Here is a 21726-nt window from a genome sequence, read left to right as displayed (position 1 = left end):
CTATTGAGATGTATGATTTTAGAGAGGGCCCAGCACTCTGTGCGTGTGCCTGCTTACTTGTGTACGATTGCGTGCGTGCGTTTGTTTGGTTATGATGTAGCCTGATTGCACGTTGTCATGGTCACCAGTACTCAACGGATGAGCGTTGCCGTGAAAGTTGCAACCACTGTCACTGTGTGAAGGCTTCATTGAATGTGTCTTTTTGTTTACACCATGTCTCCACAAACATTATAGTATTTGAAGTGGCGTTAGTGATCATCATTGCTAAATGGTAGCAGAAACACATATATTAGCTGTACATACACTGTGGATGTAATGTCTGTTTACACTGTGCCTCTAGCCCATAGCTTTCTGCTGTTCATGTCATATAGTTGTTCATTATTGCTTCATGGTTTGCTACTTCGTAACTACCTTATGACAGCTAAACTGATGTTATCAGTGCAGTCACTTGAGCTTGCGATGTGAATGTGCGTGTGTGTGCGTGAGCGTGTGTTTGTTCGTGTGTGTGATTGTGTGTGTGTGCATCCATGTGTATGTCTTCACTTGTATTGGTATCAATTCCCATAACGCTCATCGTCAGGAATGGAGGAGGTCCACACCGTTTACTCTCTCCTCCATGGATCAGAAACGGACTCACTTACCATCCCTAACATCCAGTGAATTACGTGTGATCACTTTCGAACGGTCCTGCTCTCCTAATAAAGTTAAGATATTCAGCCATCCCTTCAACTCCCCGCTGACTCCTGGCCTGTTTCTGCCAATACAAATAGCCGCCGTGCCTCTCATCAGCGCCACTAATTAGCGAGTGTGCTGCAGACACCCTCATTAAGGCCCATCTACGCCATTACCCAAGCTGCCTTCACCACAACACTAATTGGAGGATTTCAGACATGTCCGTTTAGTGTGCCTCGACGTGGCAGGATTGTGAAGTTCACATACGTTCGCCCACCCATCAGCAGTAACCCATATGTATACATACACAGTACACACATACTCATACACCCATACATGGTCAATAGCTGTTTGCTGGTCGAGTACACTCTCTCACTGAGGTTTTCTCTTGACGGATGCTGCCAGTGTGTGAGTCATTCTAGTCTTTCTTGCTCACTTGGCCTGTCCTGTTCCCTCCTAATGCTCTTTAAGGTGGCTATATCTTCCTCCGGGCTGAACCAGAGATGACTATCACAATGAAGAGAGAGAGAAGGGAGGGATGGAGAGACTTTGACTCAATGAGTGCCGCCCAGCAACACAGGGATTATTCAGCACACAGCCAGACAGGGATTCATTGGCTAACAGCAAGAGGCGCTAGAGCAGGCTGCCTGCCAAACCAGCACAGTGCTGAACAGCAACAGCCATGTTCACAGCTCTGTCTCCACCAACATGCACCATGCAGACCTGAGCCAATCCAGAACTGCCCTGTGCCGCTGCAGGAATCCTTGGCCAAACAGAATGGCCCTAGGAGAGAGGAACAGGAAGAGAGAGGGAGGTGGGAGAGACATCCAAATGGCTTATGGGTGAGCAGCCAGGTCAGATCCCAGCGGGGCTAGAAGAGGTTAAACACATTTACTAGGGTTGAGTGGTGCTAAGATCACTTTCATTGAGTCAGGGGTTAAGGCTTCACAAAAGTGTGTTGGGAGTCTAAGTAGGGTGCTTAACCTGGATCGGCTCAATGGCTCCATTGACGAAACTAGGCCCTTTTATTTGGAGTGTGTTTAAAGCATCCGATTAAAGTGTGATTCTATTATACGAGTCGTAGGGACAAAGAAATGATTGTTGTGAGCTGTAATGTGGATTGAAGCATGGAGTTTTCTCTCTGCACATCATTTCTACTGTTCCTCAGCTGGATGTGTGTTGGTATTGAACACGTGAGTGAACATGGAACCAGCATGCAACAAAATCCATTTTCATGCGGTAGATATTATTTAAAGTAGCTAACCGTCCCTGTGGGCTTTATGTATATTCATAAGCTATGCAAGATTCCATCAAATCGTAGTGTTATCCAAATCTCATTTAAATAATGACATGGCCTGCTGTTAGCCTGGCGGTGTGATATTATAGTGCTCTTCACTGTTGTGTGTGTGTGTGTGCGTGCAGTGTATCTGTGTGTGTGCACATGCGTGTGTGTACGCATGTGCAGGTGTGTCGTGTCATGTTGGAAATATTTACATCTACATAGGGTCTCGTATGGCTCTGATTCAATCAACTCATTAACTGTACGGGGGCAGCACTAAGTCCCATTAGTATGTTACTGATTCATTTAGCATACAGCTCTTTCGCCGTAGACAGAAAATATGTCAGCCCTCTCACTCTCACTGACAGTCACACTTTACATCAGAGCTATTTATCATTTTTCTTCTAATCAGGAAGTTATTCAAACCTCAGCCAGACAATCAATTAATCAAGGTAGAAAATAAAGTCTGCAGTACTTCAGCCCTCAAGCCCCCAAATTCAGTATCCCTTCCTCATTGGAGCAGAAGAGTCACAGTAAAACTGTCGGGGCAGCACGGTCCTAATCTCTCTGGTCATTACATTCTCCTGTCCCGCTGCTCTAACATGGTCCTGTCCCGCTGCTCTAACATGGTCCTGTCCCGCTGCTCTAACATGGTCCTGTCCCGCTGCTCTAACATGGTCCTGTCCCGCTGCTCTAACATGGTCCTGTCCCGCTGCTCTAACATGGTCCTGTCCCGCTGCTCTAACATGGTCCTGTCCCGCTGCTCTAATATGATCCTGTCCCGCTGCTCTAACATGGTCCGGTCCCGCTGCTCTAACATGATCCTGTCCCACTGCTCTACCATGGACCTGTCCCACTGCTCTTACATGGTCCTGTCCCACTGCTCTAACATGGTCCTGTCCCACTGCTCTAACATGGTCCTGTTCCGCTGCTCTAACATGATCCTGTCCCACTGCTTTAACATGGTCCTGTCCCACTGCTCTTACATGGTCCTGTCCCGCTGCTCTAACATGGTCCTGTCCCGCTGCTCTAACATGATCCTGTCCCACTGCTTTAACATGGTCCTGTCCCACTGCTCTTACATGGTCCTTTCCCACTGCTCTAACATGGTCCTGTCCCACTGCTCTAACATGGTCCTGTCCCACTGCTCTAACATGGTCCTGTCCCACTGCTCTTACATGGTCCTGTCCCACTGCTCTAACATGGTCCTGTCCCACTGCTCTTACATGGTCCTGTCCCACTGCTCTTACATGGTCCTGTCCCACTGCTCTAACATGGTCCTCTCCCACTGCTCTTACATGGTCCTGTCCCACTGCTCTAACATGGTCCTGTCCCGCTGCTCTTACATGGTCCTGTCCCGCTGCTCTTACATGGTCCTGTCCCAGTGCTCTGACATGGTCCTGTCCCAGTGCTCTGACATTGTCCTGTCCCAGTGCTCTTACATGGTCCTGTCCCACTGCTCTTAAATGGTTCTGTCCCATTGCTCAATGACAAATGACTCACTTCAGACACCTCTACTCTATCAGATCTCCAGGTGGAATGTCATCATTGCAAGTGTTATGCACTGTAGGTAGCTTACTGTACTATGAGTACTGTAGGCTAATGATAACGTGACCTGTCATGGTTAACTTGCAGATGTGGCGCTAGCTCAGATCCCTGCACTATCTGAACTATGAAATGTGTTCTACTGTACCAGGCAAACTAAATGAAATGCAGCTCAGGTATTAGAACATGTTTGACTCTGCTATGGCGTCTCACAGGAACAGAGGCAAGAGTCTGTCACTCAATACATCTCAGTGCTGATCTACCATAGGAAAGGGCATCACTGACATCTCTTTCGAACCAAACACCTCCTATGCCTGAGTTAACAATGAATGGATTTACCCTGTGGAGTACCCTCCATGGTGGTTGTAGCTCTGCCTTTCCCAGAGAAAACAGGTTGTTCTGTCTTGAAGTAATGCTGGTTGATAGCAGGTCATCCTAAGAGCACTCGTATTGATTGACCTTGTTTTGAGAAAGTGAAGAGTCAGTTTTCATAAAAAAACAGGCCTGCTGTCTGAACGCTCTCTCATTTATCACCCAGTAATGTGGATTCTTTATCACCTTTATATATGTTGTGCCTGTGCTGATAGAGCTGTCCAAAAAAATAATTGGATTTGAGAATTGTTAAAGTCGTTCCTGATAAGCAGCTGTATTTTCTCCCCATCTATAAAAATCTTTATTCTAGCCGTGGATCTGTGCAAGGCAAGCTCCAGTCAGATTGATGACTCACTGAGAGAGAATGATAGTTTGCAAACATGTCTTCTCTGTCGCTGCATCTCTCTCCCTTCCTCCCTCCTCTACCACTCTTTTGTTGATCACTTTCCATTTCTGCTGTGCCACTCGTTGGTGATGGAGGGCATGTTTACGGTGTGATTGCGCCCTTAAAAAGAGACTAGCGCTGGGGCTTCCCAGCGAAAAGCCTCCTGTATGTAGCGCTGGGAAGCCTCCTGGCATGTAGCGCTGGGAAGCCTCATGGCATGTAACGCTGGGAAGCCTCCTGGCATGTAGCGCTGGGAAGCCTCCTGGCATGTAACGCAGGAAGCCTCCTGGCATGTAACGCAGGCAGCCACTCGCTAATTCGGTCCTGGACGATTTGCAGGGGCTGAAAATTGAATTGAGTAGACAGACAGTCTGTTGTTTGTTTGTTGTTTTTTACGTTCCACCCTGTTTCTCCGGGGGGGCGATGTGGAGTGAATAGTTTGGGCCGTATGTGTTATGAAGCTGGGTCTTTTGATGTGAGACTGCTGCCTTGCGTTGCATAGCTCTGAGTGTGAACACCGGCGGTGGTGAGTACCGCTGGAAGTCCTGCATTCTGTTACGCTCTGTTTGTTGTGATCATGTGTTCTAGGCTGAAGTAGATTGTGGAATGTTGTCATTTGCTGAGTAAAGGTTGGCTGGGCTTTTTTAAATGACAGTGGTGGTGGGTAAGGACTCACCCTTCCTTTTTGGTGTTTGCAGATCTGAAGGATCTGGATAGATAGAAGTGTAGTGGTGGAGCTTCCACCATATTATTTACAGTTTACAGATGGGTGTATGTTAGTGCTCAGGGGAGAGGTATAGGGAGCAAAGTGGGTTCTGTTTTCCCGTTGAAAACACATAACCTACTCATAACACAGCCAAGTCATTCACACTACCCTCCGGCCAAAATCATCCCAAAACTTTGCACATTCACACAGCGCCTCTGGTTTGCCTTCAATCAATGAACGAAAGTCACAATCCATGTTGATATATTAGAAGTGGAGACCTTTAACTGGAATATGAATATTTACCCGAGAAATAGTTGGAGCCTCTGGCCTGGCAGAATGTGGTCCAAACACAGTGGTGTTGTGATATGCCATCACCCCACACACATGCTGTGACTGTTGACACTACAGTTCCCTGAATGATTCAATCCAAGGCAGAGGTGTTGTGATATGCCATCACCCCACACACATGCTGTGACTGTTGACACTACAGTTCCCTGAATGATTCAATCCAAGGCAGAGGTCCATGCTACTGCTAGCAAATGATGTAATGAAGTGCATGCAATGACTTACTAAATTCACACAATTACAGGACCTACACGGCTCTGTACACTGTAGTGCAGTGAGATTCAAAGTCGGGGTCGGGGGAACTGTAGTTGGGGTTGCAGATGGTACAATATACAAACGCTTTTGAGAAACATTATTTTATTGAGTAAATGTATTTATTGGTTTCTTTTCATTTTGATAAGAAAAGAAAATGTAATGCATTGAAGGTTATATGTTGATGTAAAAATCAAAATGTACCGATTTCAAAGTTGTTTCATTAGACTTGGGGTGGGGGGGTCGCGAGAAATTCTTCAGAAAAGAAATGAGGTCCCCAGAATTTTGGCTGAAAACATGGGGTTCCCGCTGAAACAGTTTGAATACCACGGCTGTAGTGTATATCTTGAATTGTATAAAATCTACCAGTCTAACATGGAAACTTACTGTGTAGGTTATATTTGTCCAGGGAAAATTGTGTTGAATGGTGAAGCCTCATCACCTATCGAATCATTCTCATCACTTCAATCCAACTTTAGAGTCAGGGGAGCGTTTATGGTTTTCTAAGGTTATGACCTATTCTACTTCTGTGAGAAGTCTGATTCTTTATCAGACCGTCACCTCTGGTGTTTTCCCCAAGCGTTGTCCCTGTAAGGCAAATTAAATGACAGAGAATTCTGATATAAGATCAAGCCTGGATGTTTATCCAAATATTGGCAAAGGCTTCTCCAATATGATCCCCTATAATATGATCAATTATTTGGGATAATTTAGCAACACATACGGTAATGTACACTGAGTATACCAAACATTAGGAACACCTTCCTAACATTGAGTTGCACCCCCCTTTTACCCTCAGAACAGACTTCATTCGTCGGGGCATGGACTCTACAAGGTGTCGAAAGCGTTCCACACGGATGCTGGCCCATGTTGACTCCAATGCTTCTCACAGTTGTGTCAAGTTGGCTGGATTTCCTTTGGGCGGTGGACCATTCTTGATACACACGAGATACTGTTGAGCGTGAAAAACACTGCAGTGTTGCAGTTCTTGACACAAACCAGTGCACCTGGCACCTACTACCATAACCTGTTCAAACGTACTTACATTTTGTGTCTTGCCCATTCACCCTCTGAATGGTACACATACACCATCCATGTCTCAGTTCTTATTTAACCTGTCTCCTCCCCTTCATCTACACTGATTGAAGTGGATTTAACAAGTGACATCAAATAGGGATCATATCTTTCACCTGGATTCACCTGGTCAGTCTATGTGATGGAAAGAGCAGGTGTTCTTCATGTGTTGTGCACTGTGGTGGTGGCAGTTTTCAACTTCCCCTTGGCTTGGAGACCAACGTTACTGTAAGATCCTCTCTGACCCATTTTCTTTCTGGTGCTTCAAGAATCTGCTTCTCAAGGACATTGCATCGCACCACTTGGGGTGGGATTATTTTGCAGCCCCCTCATTGCTTTTAGTGCAAATCTTTCCATTGGTTTCTTAATGTTTTATTCCGTTTAAGTTTTGTTATCTTTCTTTAGTTCATGGAGTAGCCCTCAGACACAGACAGACCAGCTCAGACCTAATGTAATGGCTGCCACTACTCTCTAGGCTAAACATTGTTGTTTTCTCACTATTGCAGGTCACTATTCACCCTGGAAGACCCCTAAACAGGTAAAATGCATTGTCTTCCAAGCCTCAGCTCTCCCATTAATTCTAATTGACTCATTTAGTTAACAAAATGGCTGCACTGTGCATATATGTTGGAGCTGCTCTGATTGACTTTACTACATAACCTTAAATCTATATCTTCTGAACTAGCTGAGAATGACTACTCTATTCTATTCCCTTCCCTTATACTAACTGTAGTGCTGTTGTCGTGTCTCGGCTGCTGCTGTATCCTGGCCTTGAGTTGGACCCTTCCTCTTGCCGTCACATGCAGAGGAAAGGGATAAGTGGCCCACTCATAGATATAGAATTACCAGACTCGTCATACCGTGAGCCAGATGGGCCATGATCTAAATAAATCTTGATGGTCATTCGATGTGGTGTATGTCTATGCACATGACAGTCTACGTCTATGCAAACTGCTAGACCAGATGCTCTTCTAGTAATGCTATATCTATGGTCCAGACTCTGGGTTGGCATGGTCCCCTCAACATTCCATCCTTCTCTCAGCTCCTCTGTATCCCTGATAAAGAGAGTGAGAGAACCCTTTTCTAACAGTCATACCGAGAAATTATCACTCATCCATTCTTCCCTTCTTCCTTCATCTCCAGGCTGATATTGATCTGCTACTAACTTAGCTATCTTTCCTGATCATCTTTTGTCATAACTATGTTTTCTCAGATGTCATATATGTCAGACAAAATATACAAATGTTGTATTTTTAGTTTTTGTCGAGACAGATTGTACTAACATGTTGAAAGCTGAAACTTTAAAGATGTCTGAGACCTCTTAGACAACACTCTGTTCAAACCTAGCCTCTGTCTGTCTGTCTGCCTGTCTGTCTGTCTGTCTGGACTCTGTCCCCAAACACTCAATAAATACTTGTCATCCAGACAAGGAAGAGCTGCTACAATGCCTCTCAGAGCACTCTCTGAGTCGAGTTAGACATGGTGTATTGCCAAGAAACAAGGTGTGTGTGTTTGTGTGTGTGTGTATCCCATTTCATGCTACTTCATGTTCTAGTTTGGCTGATATAGCTAACCAGCTACTAACCTCAGCTCATTTGTAGAGTCTCCGGTGACAGATCATAACATTCCACACATCCATGGACTCAGAAGAAGCAGTCTTTGTGTTATCCCTGCTTGTCAGCAGCTCTCTCAAGCCCTCTCATGGATTTTTCCTCATAGCTCATTTCTGTGCTCCTCTTTGTTGAATCTCTCAGTTTCGAACAGATTGATGGTAATTCTGAATCTGAGCTCCTGGAGAAGAAGTGCCTGGGAGAATAGCTATGGAGTCAGGCAGGCAGGCGGTCCAGCCGAAGCCACTCTTTCTCTCCCCTAGCGTGTGTTTGTTCCTCTCCACGCATTGACCTATGATGCAGAACAGGCTTCAGAGCACCAGCAGCTGCCAACCGCCCCCAACAGCCCAGGTTTAATTGGATATCATTAGTTCAGGACGATTCCCGTAGCCCAAAGAAGCCCAGCCCAAATAATCCAACATGGATACAAAGTTTAAAAACGGAGACTATGGGAGTTCTGTAATTGTGACTCAAAGTTGGCACAAATACTAATGATGCCCTGCCTTCCGAATTCAGTTTGGAACAAAGCCTGTTCATATATGAGTATATTCTCATATAGTCATGAGAGTGAAGAACAGAATATACAGTAGTTTGTAGTACTATTGGTGTGGATGCAGAATCAATTTATGGCCAGACCTGAGAGTGTTGTGTTTAGGAAACAGCAGTCTCTAGCCACACACACAGGTCATACAGTCTTAAAGAGCCTGACTGCCTGTGACTAAATGAGGGGGAAAGATTCAATTCAATTCAAAACAACTTTATTTAACCCTCTCAGAGCCAGTTAGGAAAGACATTACCATACTTCATACTTCACTTAGTATATACAGTATAATAGATGGAGGGAGAGAATGACGGAGAAGGAGGTAGGGGAAGTGACAGTGCTATAGTCTGGTCCAGACTTAATAAGATCCCCTGACTGTCACCCTGCCATTACACGGCCAGACACTCAGACATTCCGAAGATCAGGAGCAGAGATGGGTGGAACCACACAGAGTGGGAACACTTTGATTTTGCCTTGGTCCGATGGAACTAGATGCCTTGGCAGCATCTTTTTATACAGCTCCTGATATCAAATTAGTCATTTTATCGGGTGGTACTAGAGAGAACTATTTCTCACTGTCATCCTAACATACCAATGTGTCATCTTCACTATCTCATCAACACCACTCTGTTTTCTAAAGACAACTGACATTTGTACAACACAAGAAAGCAGCTCAGCTTGTCAAAATAGGTCATAGTGTGTATCACTTCAAATAATCAGTGTGGTGCTTATTTCAAATGGGAAGAGAAATCATATTTTATGCACTTAACCATATACAGTGGGGAGAACAAGTATTTGATACACTGCCGATTTTGCAGGTTTTCCTACTTACAAAGCATGTAGAGGTCTGTCATTTTTATCATAGGTACACTTCAACTGTGAGAGACGGAATCTAAAACAAAAATCCAGAAAATCACATTGTATGATTTTTAAGTAATTAATTTGCATTTTATTGCATGACATAAGTATTTGATCACCTACCAACCAGTAAGAATTCCGGCTCTCACAGACCTGTTAGTTTTTCTTTAAGAAGCCCTCCTGTTCTCCACTCATTACCTGTATTAACTGCACCTGTTTGAACTCGTTACCTGTATAAAAGACACCTGTCCACACACTCAATCAAACAGACTCCAACCTCTCCACAATGGCCAAGACCAGAGAGCTGTGTAAGGACATCAGGGATAAATTGTAGACCTGTACAAGGCTGGGATGGGCTACAGGACAATAGCCAAGCAGCTTGGTGAGAAGGCAACAACTGTTGGCACAATTATTAGAAAATGGAAGAAGTTCAAGATGACGGTCAATCACCCTCGGTCTGGGGCTCCATGCAAGATCTCACCTCGTGGGGCATCAATGATCATGAGGAATGTGAGGGATCAACCCAGAACTACACGGAAGGACCTGGTCAATGACCTGAAGAGAGCTGGGACCACAGTCTCAAAGAAAACCATTAGTAACACACTACGCCGTCATGGATTAAAATCCTGCAGCGCACGCAAGGTCCCCCTGCTCAAGCCAGCGCATGTCCAGGCCCGTCTGAAGTTTGCCAATGACCATCTGGATGATCCAGAGGAGGAATGGGAGAAGGTCATGTGGTCTGATGAGACAAAAATAGAGCTTTTTGCTCTAAACTCCACTCGCCGTGTTTGGAGGAATAGAAGGATGAGTACAACCCCAAGAACACCATCCCAACCGTGAAGCATGGAGGTGGAAAGATCATTCTTTGGGGATGCTTTTCTGCAAAGGGGACAGGACGACTGCACCGTATTGAAGGGAGGATGGATGGGGCCATGTATCGCGAGATCTTGACCAACAACCTCCTTCCCTCAGTAAGAGCATTGAAGATGGGTCGTGGCTGGGTCTTCCAGCATGACAACGACCCGAAACACACAGCCAGGGCAACTAAGGAGTGGCTCCGTAAGAAGCATCTCAAGGTCCTGGAGTGGCCTAGCCAGTCTCCAGACCTGAACCCAATAGAAAATCTTTGGAGGGAGCCGAAAGTCCGTATTGCCCAGCGACAGCCCCGAAACCTGAAGGATCTGGAGAAGGTCTGTATGGAGGAGTGGGCCAAAATCCCTGCTGCAGTGTGTGCAAACCTGGTCAAGAACTACAGGAAACGTATGATCTCTGTAATTGCAAACTAAGGTTTCTGTACCAAATATTCAGTTCTGATTTTCTGATGTATCAAATACTTATGTCATGCAATAAAATGCAAATTAATTAATTAAAAATCATACAATGTGATTTTCTGGATTTTTGTTTTAGATTCCTTCTCTCACAGTTGAAGTGTACCTATGATAAAAATGACAGACCTCTACATGCTTTGTAAGTAGGAAAACCTGCAAAATTGTCAGTGTATCAAATACTTGTTCTCCCCACTGTAGCTGCATTGTTTGCATTTACACCCGCATAAATTACCACTTCTCTCTTTTTCTCCTGGACGCACACTGAGTGGTTTGGGATTCAACGCTGCTGAGAGTAATTGGGACTAAACAAACCTGTTTTGACACTAGCACTGCTGGCTTTTCTGCATTGTATTAGAGACACCACAATAGAGACACCACACATTATCCACCACATCTACATTCCATTATAGTTGCAGAACACACACACACACACACGCACACACAGGTTCATCAAATAGATTCTCTGAGGGGGGTGAATGCTGTGTGTTTGCACTCCTCCTATTACCATGCCACTCTAGCATCCACTACAGTCTCTATCATAGAATGTCTTGGGCCGTAGCCACCTTAAACTGGGCCAGTACCCTCTGTGTGCCCACTTTGGCCATTTGCCATCTTCCGACGACGACAGTGGCACACTGACATGTTTAATATGCTCTCCGCCTGCCTCCCTCTTCCTCCCAGCAGCCCTGAACTGGTGTGCCTGTGCTCTCTCTCCCTCTGCATAATTTACACACTGCTTTTCCGGACCTGCTTTAATAAGCCTTGGCATCTTCTATTTCCTTTAAACGTTTCTTCACCTCTCCTCTCTTCATCTTTGTTGTTGCCTTTAATTAGTCGCCGCCGGCTGGTGCTCATGTTGCTTTGTTGCATTACTACTCCCACTAATATTAGACTGCTGTAGTGAATGACAGAGGTCAATGAAGTCGATGACGTCCATGAAGGCCTCTGTCCCCACCTGTATACTATGAATAGCTTTGCTACCTGCTCTCACCTCATTTGGTTCGTCTAAGAGGAAGTTGTTAGAGTACCAGGACAGCGCCCCCTTGCATCCCTTAGGGATGTCAGTGAGTAAGGACCGGGTGAGAACCAGGGTAGGGGTGGTGGAGACTGAACCAATGCCCTGATGTCTGATGTGTTTACAGGTGTTGGAGCAGTGGGACGCGGCCCAAGGCCAGGGAGGGGGTCAGGGCAGCCCCCAGACCAGTCTGTCTGCCCCCGTTGTCCCCCACAACGCCCCCTTCCTGACCCGCCACCTCCACAGGGCCTCAGTCCCAGACTCTGCCCTCCCCGAGGGCTTTGATCTGAGCAGGCCCAACCCCTATGACCTCTATGAGAAGTCCAGGGCTATCTATGAGAATAGTAGGCGTAAGTACTGGAACCACACTAGTACAACAACAGAATCAACAACAACAACAGCCCCATCATATCTGTCTGGGGTTCCAGGGGTTAATGTTCTTCTGAACAGGTGGACCTATGAAGATGCACAAAAACACACTCATACACACACACACACACACCTCATCTCCTGAATGAATCATTGTAGCCCTCGTGAACAGTAGTCAGGGCTCCATAGTGCAATATAGCAATGGCCTCAGCTCCACCTGTTCTGTTCCTATAGGGACATAGTCTGGGTTCTGTTCCTATAGGGACAAACGTCTGGGTTGTGTTCCTATAGGGACATAGTCTGGGTTGTCTGGGTTCTGTTCCTATAGGGACATAGTCTGGGTTGTCTGGGTTCTGTTCCTATAGAGACATAGTCTGGGTTGTCTGGGTTCTGTTCCTATAGGGACATAGTCTGGGTTGTCTGGGTTCTGTTCCTATAGGGACATAGTCTGGGTTGTCTGGGTTCTGTTCCTATAGGGACATAGTCTGGGTTCTGTTCCTATAGGGACATAGTCTGGGTTCTGTTCCTATAGGGACATAGTCTGGGTTCTGTTCCTATAGGGACATAGTCTGGGTTCTGTTCCTATAGGGACATAGTCTGGGTTCTGTTCCTATAGGGACATAGTCTGGGTTCTGTTCCTATAGGGACATTATCTGGGTTCTGTTCCTATAGGGACATAGTCTGGGTTGTCTGGGTTCTGTTCCTATAGGGACATAGTCTGGGTTCTGTTCCTATAGGGACATAGTCTGGGTTATCTGAGTTCTGCAGAATGAGATGTATTATGTTGTTTTGTCTGTAGATGTATTTCTGTAAATATGATGGAGTATGACAACGATTTAAGAGTTTATACTTTTATCTTAGTGCTGACAGATGACTTGATGTTGATACATTTGTACTTGGCCTAGACTCCTTCGTTCGGGGAATCTCTGAATATCTCGCGGATCTCTGCCTCCAGTCGATGTTCTGCCAGAGTGTATAGTCAAATTAGCTATTTTTTTCAGGAACATCTCAGCCAACAACCTGTCTTCTTAGACCGCTGTATACTTTAGGAGCCAACAATTATATTTTAGCCATTAAAGATCCTGTCAGGGGTACAAGCATAGGGATTTCCTTTCAGTTCATTGAGTGTACGACCAAGCTTTTGACTGGGTTGCCAAGATATGCTCTGTAGAAGGAGTTGTACGACAGTATACCATTGGTTTTTGACATCAGTAGTCATATCTACTGTATGATTCTGAACATAAAGTGCACTCATCCTTTTGACCAGTGCTAGTGACAGTGCTAGTTTCTGTTAAGTCCGTGCAGCTTGATGTACCATAGAGGCTTCATGATTGACATGCGAGCCTCTAGCCGGTAGACATGATAATGCTCTGCTCCTCTCTATTGTAGAATCTCTGTGGGCCTGAGTCAGTCGTAGGCTACAGTAGATGCACACTGTGAGGAGAGAGGCGAGCTGTGTGCGCGCTTACGCAACACAACCTTTATTAAAGAGGACAGGGCTGTCGGAAGAACTCCACGTCAAAGCCTTCCAGCTTCTCGGTCAATCTTTCTCTGTAGCTTTTCTTTCTCTCTCTCGCTCTCTCGTGTATTCAGTTTAGTGTTACGTATCTGTCCCCTCCATGTAACAAGCCCCCAAAGTGCTGTTCGCTGCTAGGCTACACTTGCAGACTGTTGGTCAGTCAGGTTAACAGGGTTGAGGCACAGGGCAACTTTTAGGAACACTTTACTTGTTTCCCCTCAGTGGTGTGGGAGTTCTAGGTCATGAACATTGGTATTTTTCAGTAACCTTATCTAACTAGGACTGTTCTCAATATAGCCTGGAGACCAATACAGGCTGTTAGAGAAGAAAATGCACCCATACCCCACAACCATAGACAAGTCAGTGTAGCTTCCACTGAATGTTGATAAGGTTTTCTACAGCTGGAAAATAATCATGCAGCAACAGGAAATGGGTTATAATTCATGGAAAAGAATGTAGGGGTTAATAAAACAATATATATTAAGAACTTTAGAAGCCTTTTTAAGCTTGAATACACTACAAGTTTATATTTCCTGCTGTGTAGGAAAATTCTCAGGAACAAAAGAGTGATCAAATTAAAATCCTACATCTGTAATTAGATGCCTTTATTCTAGAAGGAAACCAGGAGACCCCATTGCATGTGAGAGAGCTGGAGATAGATGGAGATTTATGAATTGTGTATTTTATGTAAACTGCAACACAGTCTGTAATACACCAAAATCCTCCTCTAGCCAGCAAGGTCATTCTGTCCTTATCTTCTGCCCACATGTATGAGTATTTTTCCCAGCAATCTTATTTAATATAAACTTAAAACACTGTTTATGGGTTCCGTGGTAAGACTTGTCAGTCAGTCTCCTTATCCGCCATCTTTGTTTCCTCAATTAATTCCTCTGGTATCCCAGCGGACACTGGTCTCCGTGATTAAACCTGCTGTAAATAGAGCCCATTTCTCATCACAGTCACTTTGACCCGCTCTACTTCATTTCATAGGAAAGGGTTTTCAGGGTAATGAATATCACTATGCCACAAATCATTCTGCTTTCCAGTAAAGGCCTGATTGCAGATGAGTTTCTGCTCCCCTAACACATACTGTAAATAAAAAGATAACTGTATTACAAGCCCTAGGCACATCTTTTCCACAGTGTAATGGATGATGTAGGAACTCTGTGCAGACAATGTGCTGAGGCAAGTTTTTTTCTGTCTTGCTCTAGTCTCAGTCTTTTTAATAGTCTGCTCTGAGTGAGACAGTTGTAAGACAGTGTGTGTGTTGTATTATTGTTTATGGGTGCTCCCTCAATCTCCCTTCCCCACACAGAGCCAGGCCTGCCGCGGACCATCTTCTCTGTGGACCACTCAGGTATGGCCCTGAAGAAGACTGTCCACAGGGAGGAATAGGGATTATTCAAAAAAAAAAAAAAATGTATTTTTTAATGAAACCTTTAATTTAATTTGCAATGCATTAAAGGCCCAATGCAGCCGTTTTATATCAATATCAAATCATTTCTGGGTAACAAATAAGTGCCTTGCTGTAATAGAGTTCCATTAAAATTGGCAAAATTTGCTTTTTAGCCTAAAAAACATTCTCAAGCAAGACTTTAGCAAGAACTGTCTGGTTTGAGTGGGGAGTGGAAAACTGAAAACTAGCTGTTATTGGCAGAGAAGTTTGGAACTCTTTGTTATTGGTCTATTAACCAATATACCACATTGATGTCCCCATGGAAAGCCGAAACTCCCGCCCATGCAAACCTGCTGATTAGGGTCCTGTGTCGATTCTTTTCAACAAGCTACCAGGAAATAACACTGATTTTTTTTAAATCACACTTTAACAGTGTTAGTTCCATCAGCTGTTGTACAATATTATGTAAAACACAGAAATAACAGTGCCTTTAATTTCATGTGTTAACTTCCACAATATGTGATTAACAATCCTCTGGCTCCACATAAATTAGTCATTAGACTGAGGGCACTCCAAGGTCAACACGTGTCACAGGTGTTGTCTGTTCCTTGACCCCAGGGGCAGAGTACCAGGAGGTGGAGGTCCACCTGAGGAGGCAGAAGTCCGGCTTCGGCTTCCGCATCCTTGGGGGAGACGAGGCGGGACAGCCTGTGAGTCCGGACACCCGTGAGAAGGCTCGTATGAGATGGGCGTGGAACCCTGTCATTTTCTCCTCTCTAACCCACTACATACATATCTAACCCTGAACCCTGACTGAGACTGGTGATGCTGCTGTGGATGGTTACTGGTTAATTGTCTGTAGAGTAACACTCAGCGCAAACATGGAGCCACGTATCTATTCATAAGCACCACTGACATGACATAACCACTTATACATGTCATTTCACATACAGTTACTCACTGCATGTTTCTTGTCCACTTGACCATGGCTACATATCGCTTCAATGTAGTCCTGTCAATGTAGTTCTGAATCCAGCCCTATGATTGGTCAACCGACTTTTTAACCCCTACCTCTCCATGCGTTCTGATTGGTCTGGTTCCCATAAACAGATTCTGATTGGGGCCATCATAGAGAAGAGCCCTGCGGACAGAGACGGGCGCCTGCGGCCAGGCGATGAGCTCATCTTTGTGGATGGGATCCCGGTGGCGGGGAAGCCCCACCGCTACGTCATCGACCTGATGCACGGCGCCGCCCGCAATGGACAGGTCAACCTCACCATCAGGAGGAGGCTACAGGGCCCAGGTGAGAGGATGGGAGAGGACAGATCTAGGATCAGTTTCCTGAACACTCCTAATCCTAATCATTAGGGAGGAAAACGAAACTCTGGCCTTAGATCATCCTCTAGGGACAAATTCATCCTACTCCAAGAAGGCCTGATAGTCTTCCTTTCTCTGGCCTTATGTGGAGTCCGGCTGTTGTATTGTACCATGAATTGTAGAGCTGCAAGAACATGCTGTGTAATGAGTGTAGCAGCCCTCTACACACACCTTCCCCCTCAGATCTCCCCATTCCCTTATGTCAGCTTACGCTCCGGCTGCCTTTGGTGCCTGGGGAGGAGAGCACAGCCACCCTGGTGAGATCCCGTCTCCCCTCCTCTGTCTCCCTCTTCTCCTTCCGTCTTCAGTCATGAAAAGCTGTCTGACTCATCCGTGTCGTCCGTGGTCTTGCCTTTCATCCCTCGAACTTTTGATTCAAAGTCACACTTTTGGAGGTGTCAAGACTCTGTCTCTCCCAGAGGTCTCACTGTCTTCAGTTCAACCTTGATCACTGAAGGAGATGTAATGAGTTCTAACATGACATCTTGGTTTTGAGGGAATCTTAGTTCTTAGCGATTGTATCTACAGATATCTTCAAATGTAGGTTTTCTTTTGGATTAAAAAGATCTTTGGATGCAACAATACAGCCGATGAGGTGTGAGAGAAACCATGACCTTTCTCTGATCTGATAGCCAGTCCAGACAGGGCCAGTCGTTGTCCATTGATGAGTGCTGTGCTGCTTTGCTGGGCTGCAGTGTGGTGTGGTGTGGAGGAGAGCAGAGCAGAGCAGGTTAACTCAGCTCTCTGTTACACCCCCCCCCCCCCCCCACAGGAGAGCCGTGTCCAGAGAACGGCCGCAGCCCCGGCTCTGTGTCCACCCAGCACAGCTCCCCACGAAGCTACTTCACCAGTGCCACGTATCCTTGCAACAACGCAGCCCCACCCACTGACGCCATGGGTACAGGTAGCACCACAGACGGAGAGCCGACCTCCAGCGTGCAGCAGCCACCGAGTGATGTCATTATCCACCGCAAGGAGAGTGAAGGGTTTGGATTCGTCATCATCAGCTCGCTCAACCGGCCGGAGACCGCCAGCGCCATCAGTGAGTGCTGCTCTGTGTGTGTGAGTGTGTGTGTGTGTGTGTGTTATTGCGTGTCCATGAGTTGTTTACATTACAAATGTACTGCCTTATGGCAATTTCACCTTAAAAGGGAAGGCTTCGCATATTATTATGCTCTTGAGTTTTCATGCATTTTAGTCCAGCAGATACGGTCGTTCCAAGCAGAGATAACCAAATCCATTTGACAAAAATTGCTGAGAGGAAGAGGTCACAACTACATAAAAAATGTAACACCTCTATTTTTGAACCATGTACTCATCCTCTAACCATCTAACCCATCTCAATTCCAAATGGTTTCCTGACTGTATCAAATCCCTCAGATCTGAGGTAGCTAGGCTACAGTACACCGCGTTGCCTTTTAGTGCCCTGCCCACACTCGCCGTGCATACAGCCAGCTGTCTTACATAAGCTGAGAGGGGGCGAGAGAAATGTGAAAAGAGCGAGCAACATAGATAGAAAGAAGAGAGGGAGAGATGGAAAGAAAGCATCCAACCAGTAAGATTAGCCTGAACTCAGACCCATCCTCAACTAACCATATCTGTGTGTCTCTCACTCTGTGTGTATTGTCCTCCTCCTCTCCTCTCCTCTCATCCCAGGCGTGCCCCATAAGATTGGGCGTATCATCGACGGCAGCCCGGCGGACCACTGTGGCAAACTGAAGGTGGGTGACCGCATCCTGGCGGTGAACAGCCAGTCCATCATCAACATGCCCCACGCCGACATCGTTAAGCTCATCAAGGACGCCGGCCTCAGCGTCACCCTCCGGATCATACCACAGGAAGGTGAGTGAGACGGGGGGGGACAACGGTCACTAGACTGGAGATAATGGGGGGACCAAGGGGTCAGCAGATAACTCTATACTGTAGATGTGGGGGGACCTTCAGGGACTGTTGTTAAAACTGTGTGTCATCTTAAATGCAGCACGTTGTCTTACTGTACAGACCGTTTTACATCCTTTTTTAAAGGAGGTTGTTCTATCTCTGGCTAAGGCACTATTTGCGTGGATCAGAAAGTGATATGTCTGTTTGGGAGAACTGTTTAGTGAGTCTGTTTCTGTCACCATCTTCTAATGCTTCATGGGTGTTTCTGGTATGACGAGCATCTACTGTAGATTACACACAGAGCATTGTACTGACAGTTCTTTGAAGTAGATGCACCGTGTATTATGTTAATGTGGCTGTGTCTATCGGTCACTGTGTCTGACACTTCTGTCTGTCTGTGTTTCAGAGCTGAGCCCATCAGCCCCTAGTTCACAGAAACAGAGCCCAGCAGTGACCCAGCAGCACAGTCCTCAGGCCCAGCCCAGTCCCACCGTGGGCCAGCCCAGCCCTGCAGTCACTCAGCCTAGCCCTGCAGTCACCCAGCCCAGCTCCCTGACCCATCAGAGCCCCATCACACAGACCCCAGCCCCCACACCGCAGATCTACACCCACGACAGCAGGTAAGGCAACCGGATGGTCACACACACAGACGCACACTGCTTAAAAACACACACACCAATCCATAGCACCCAGCCCAGTTCTAAATATTGGTCCGCCAGGATAGGGCCATAATTTACACAAGCATTTCGCTAAACCCACAATAACATCTGCTAAATATGTGTGTGACCAATAACATTTGATTTGATTTAAGACATGCAGCATTTGAGTGCTCTATCATTTCCTATGTATTTAAATGGTTTAAGATGTTTGATCATGTATGTGTATGGGTCAATGTAATCTTTAGGGCTTCCTCGGTATTGTACTGTCTGCTGGTCCCAATGCTGTGGAAGTCCCAGATATCTTATACAGCACAGTAGTATCTTTTTTTTTTAAATCTCTGGGGTAAAAGCACTGTTCCTAAGGGAATTACAGGTGAGAGTGAGGTATTCTCTCCCTGTCTCCAGTTTGTTGTATAACATCACTTAACTCTTATGGACTCCTGAATTATTAACCTAAATATCTTCTTTATAGACCTACGCTGAATATTTCATCAAGCTCTTACAGGGGGCCCAAAATGTACCCTGTCATTGTCCTTTCCCTCCTGCTCTGGAGAATTCCCAAAATCTCTGAGTACTCTTATTTATTGCCAACTCTTTAAAAGACTGAGTGTCTTTTTAGGTGGGTCAAAATTAGAGTCTTGTCTCAAAGGTAGTTTGATTGTAACAAACAAGGTATTTCTAAATAACGTATAATTTGACATGAATTGATTCAGAGAGCATTACCATTACATTCATATGAAATGCTTATAGTGATAACCCACTGGACACACTACATCATTTCAACATTAATTACATTAATTAGGTAATGTTTAGTTGAGAACTTGATCAATGAGACTACAACATACTATATATTCACCCACTCAAAAAGACATCCAAAAGTTAGTTCACCTGTGCATTCAACCATTGAAAAAAGCACAACCAAATTCCAATGGAAAAACAATGTCAGATTTTTGGTTTAGTTTTCACTGAAATGTCTCACTGCACTTTCAACCATTTAAAAGCACAGCGAATTTCAAATGGGAAGAAAATGCCAGATATTTTGTTTATATATACACAACAGATGAATGTGTTATCACTGTGTTTCATCTAATAGCAGAACCAAATTACCTGGATTGCAGTTGAGATTACATTAAAAATACATGGTGCTGCACAAGATGCTGCACAAGATGCTGCACAAGATGCTGCACAAGATGCTGCACAAGATGCTGCACAAGATGCTGCACAAGATGCTGCACAGATTATTACAGCATAGTGAAGATCTCCAGAGACCAGCGACAATCTATTCATGCTATGTAGAACATGCATGTTTTATAATAAGGATTTTATAGTTTCTCAACCTCAATGTGGCCATGGATGTGTTACTCATTTTAAAGTTGAATGTTACATTAGTTTGTACGATAGCCTTAATTTAGGCTATATTAAATTGTGTTTGGTTGACAAAGCAACCAAATATCAACATTTAAATTAGATGTATCTACGGATTGCGTAGTTCCATCTGAGCCACTGGCTTAATCCCATTCTTTAACTTGTATTTTTGGTTGAGTTGGAGACATGAATCCAACATATCATTTGTTAAACTTGTCAATATGCTATTCATTGTTTATTGTTTTCCAAACATTGAATTGTGTTTGATTTTCAACATAACAATACAAGTTAAAGAATAGGACTCATTCAAATCAAACTTTAAATGCACTTTAAATAAAGTTGGATTTAATTTAGTCCTATTCTTTAACTTTGATTGTTGTGTTCATTTACATATTTCGTTGAGATGGAGACGTGAATCCAACATATCAAATATTAATTTGGAGACGAACTGTAATTAAAGCCAGACTAAGTCAGTGTTACAGACAGAACTATCCAAGCAGAAGATGCATCTCCTTTAAAATGTTGATATTTGGTTGTGTTGACAACTAAACACAATTCAATATAACTAAATATCATTACATTTGAAATCAACCAGAGCTTGAAACCCAAGGCCTATTGTATTGTCTATTTTTAATTGAATTCTGTGTTGAATTGAAACAATAGCTGTCGATGACTTTGCAAATGCTATATAGGCCGAAATAGTCTAATTGACGTTATATGAGTGATAAAGTATGGTCACATGTCATTTTCTCTGTGAAACCTTCCCTTTGGAATGACTTTGATAGCAACAGCGAATCTATTTCGTTTTTAAGTGAGATCTCAAAACAATCATCGTCAAGATAGCATCATTGTAATAGTCACTGATAAATATCATATCTAAGCAGGGTGGGCTTGGTTACAACCCTGGATGGGAGACTAAAGGGTAGCTGTAGATATATCAATTCTCCAGTAGGAGGTGCTGCCCAGCCTATTGTTTTGAAGAGCTGACGCTGTTTTAAAGGTACAAATTCAACATAGGTTTGTCTACGTTGAAATGTGGTTACCATGACAACAGCATCTATGTGGTTGAAATTTCACCCTCAAAACAGCAGTTTACATTGATTACGTTTTTCAAATCCAATGTATTTTCCATGTAGATTCCTTGTCACAATAAATTGACAAATTACGTTGTAACAACG

At 44.7% G+C, this 21726-nt stretch overlaps 1 protein-coding gene across 9 annotated transcripts in view; it reads left to right on the top strand.

Annotated features, from left to right (window-relative positions):
• Positions 1-21726, top strand: part of LOC139566028 (membrane-associated guanylate kinase, WW and PDZ domain-containing protein 2-like) — a 268774-nt gene that overhangs the window by 231822 nt on the left and 15226 nt on the right. For 7 of the 9 annotated variants that reach the window (XM_071386857.1, XM_071386856.1, XM_071386860.1 and 4 more), the window contains exons 11-18: positions 7137-7168; positions 12110-12332; positions 15186-15227; positions 15885-16000; positions 16377-16569; positions 17416-17685; positions 18300-18485; positions 18931-19144. In XM_071386857.1, the coding sequence (XP_071242958.1) occupies positions 7137-7168; positions 12110-12332; positions 15186-15227; positions 15885-16000; positions 16377-16569; positions 17416-17685; positions 18300-18485; positions 18931-19144 (1276 nt within the window). The remainder of the gene's footprint in view (positions 1-7136; positions 7169-12109; positions 12333-15185; positions 15228-15884; positions 16001-16376; positions 16570-17415; positions 17686-18299; positions 18486-18930; positions 19145-21726) is intronic. The other 2 variants (XM_071386858.1, XM_071386859.1) reach the window with 2 other exon arrangements.

The sequence above is a fragment of the Salvelinus alpinus genome, chromosome 37 (assembly GCF_045679555.1).
Source record: "Salvelinus alpinus chromosome 37, SLU_Salpinus.1, whole genome shotgun sequence".
In the NCBI taxonomy this organism is placed as follows: Eukaryota; Metazoa; Chordata; class Actinopteri; order Salmoniformes; family Salmonidae; genus Salvelinus; species Salvelinus alpinus.
This window is presented reverse-complemented; position numbering and strand designations above follow the sequence as displayed.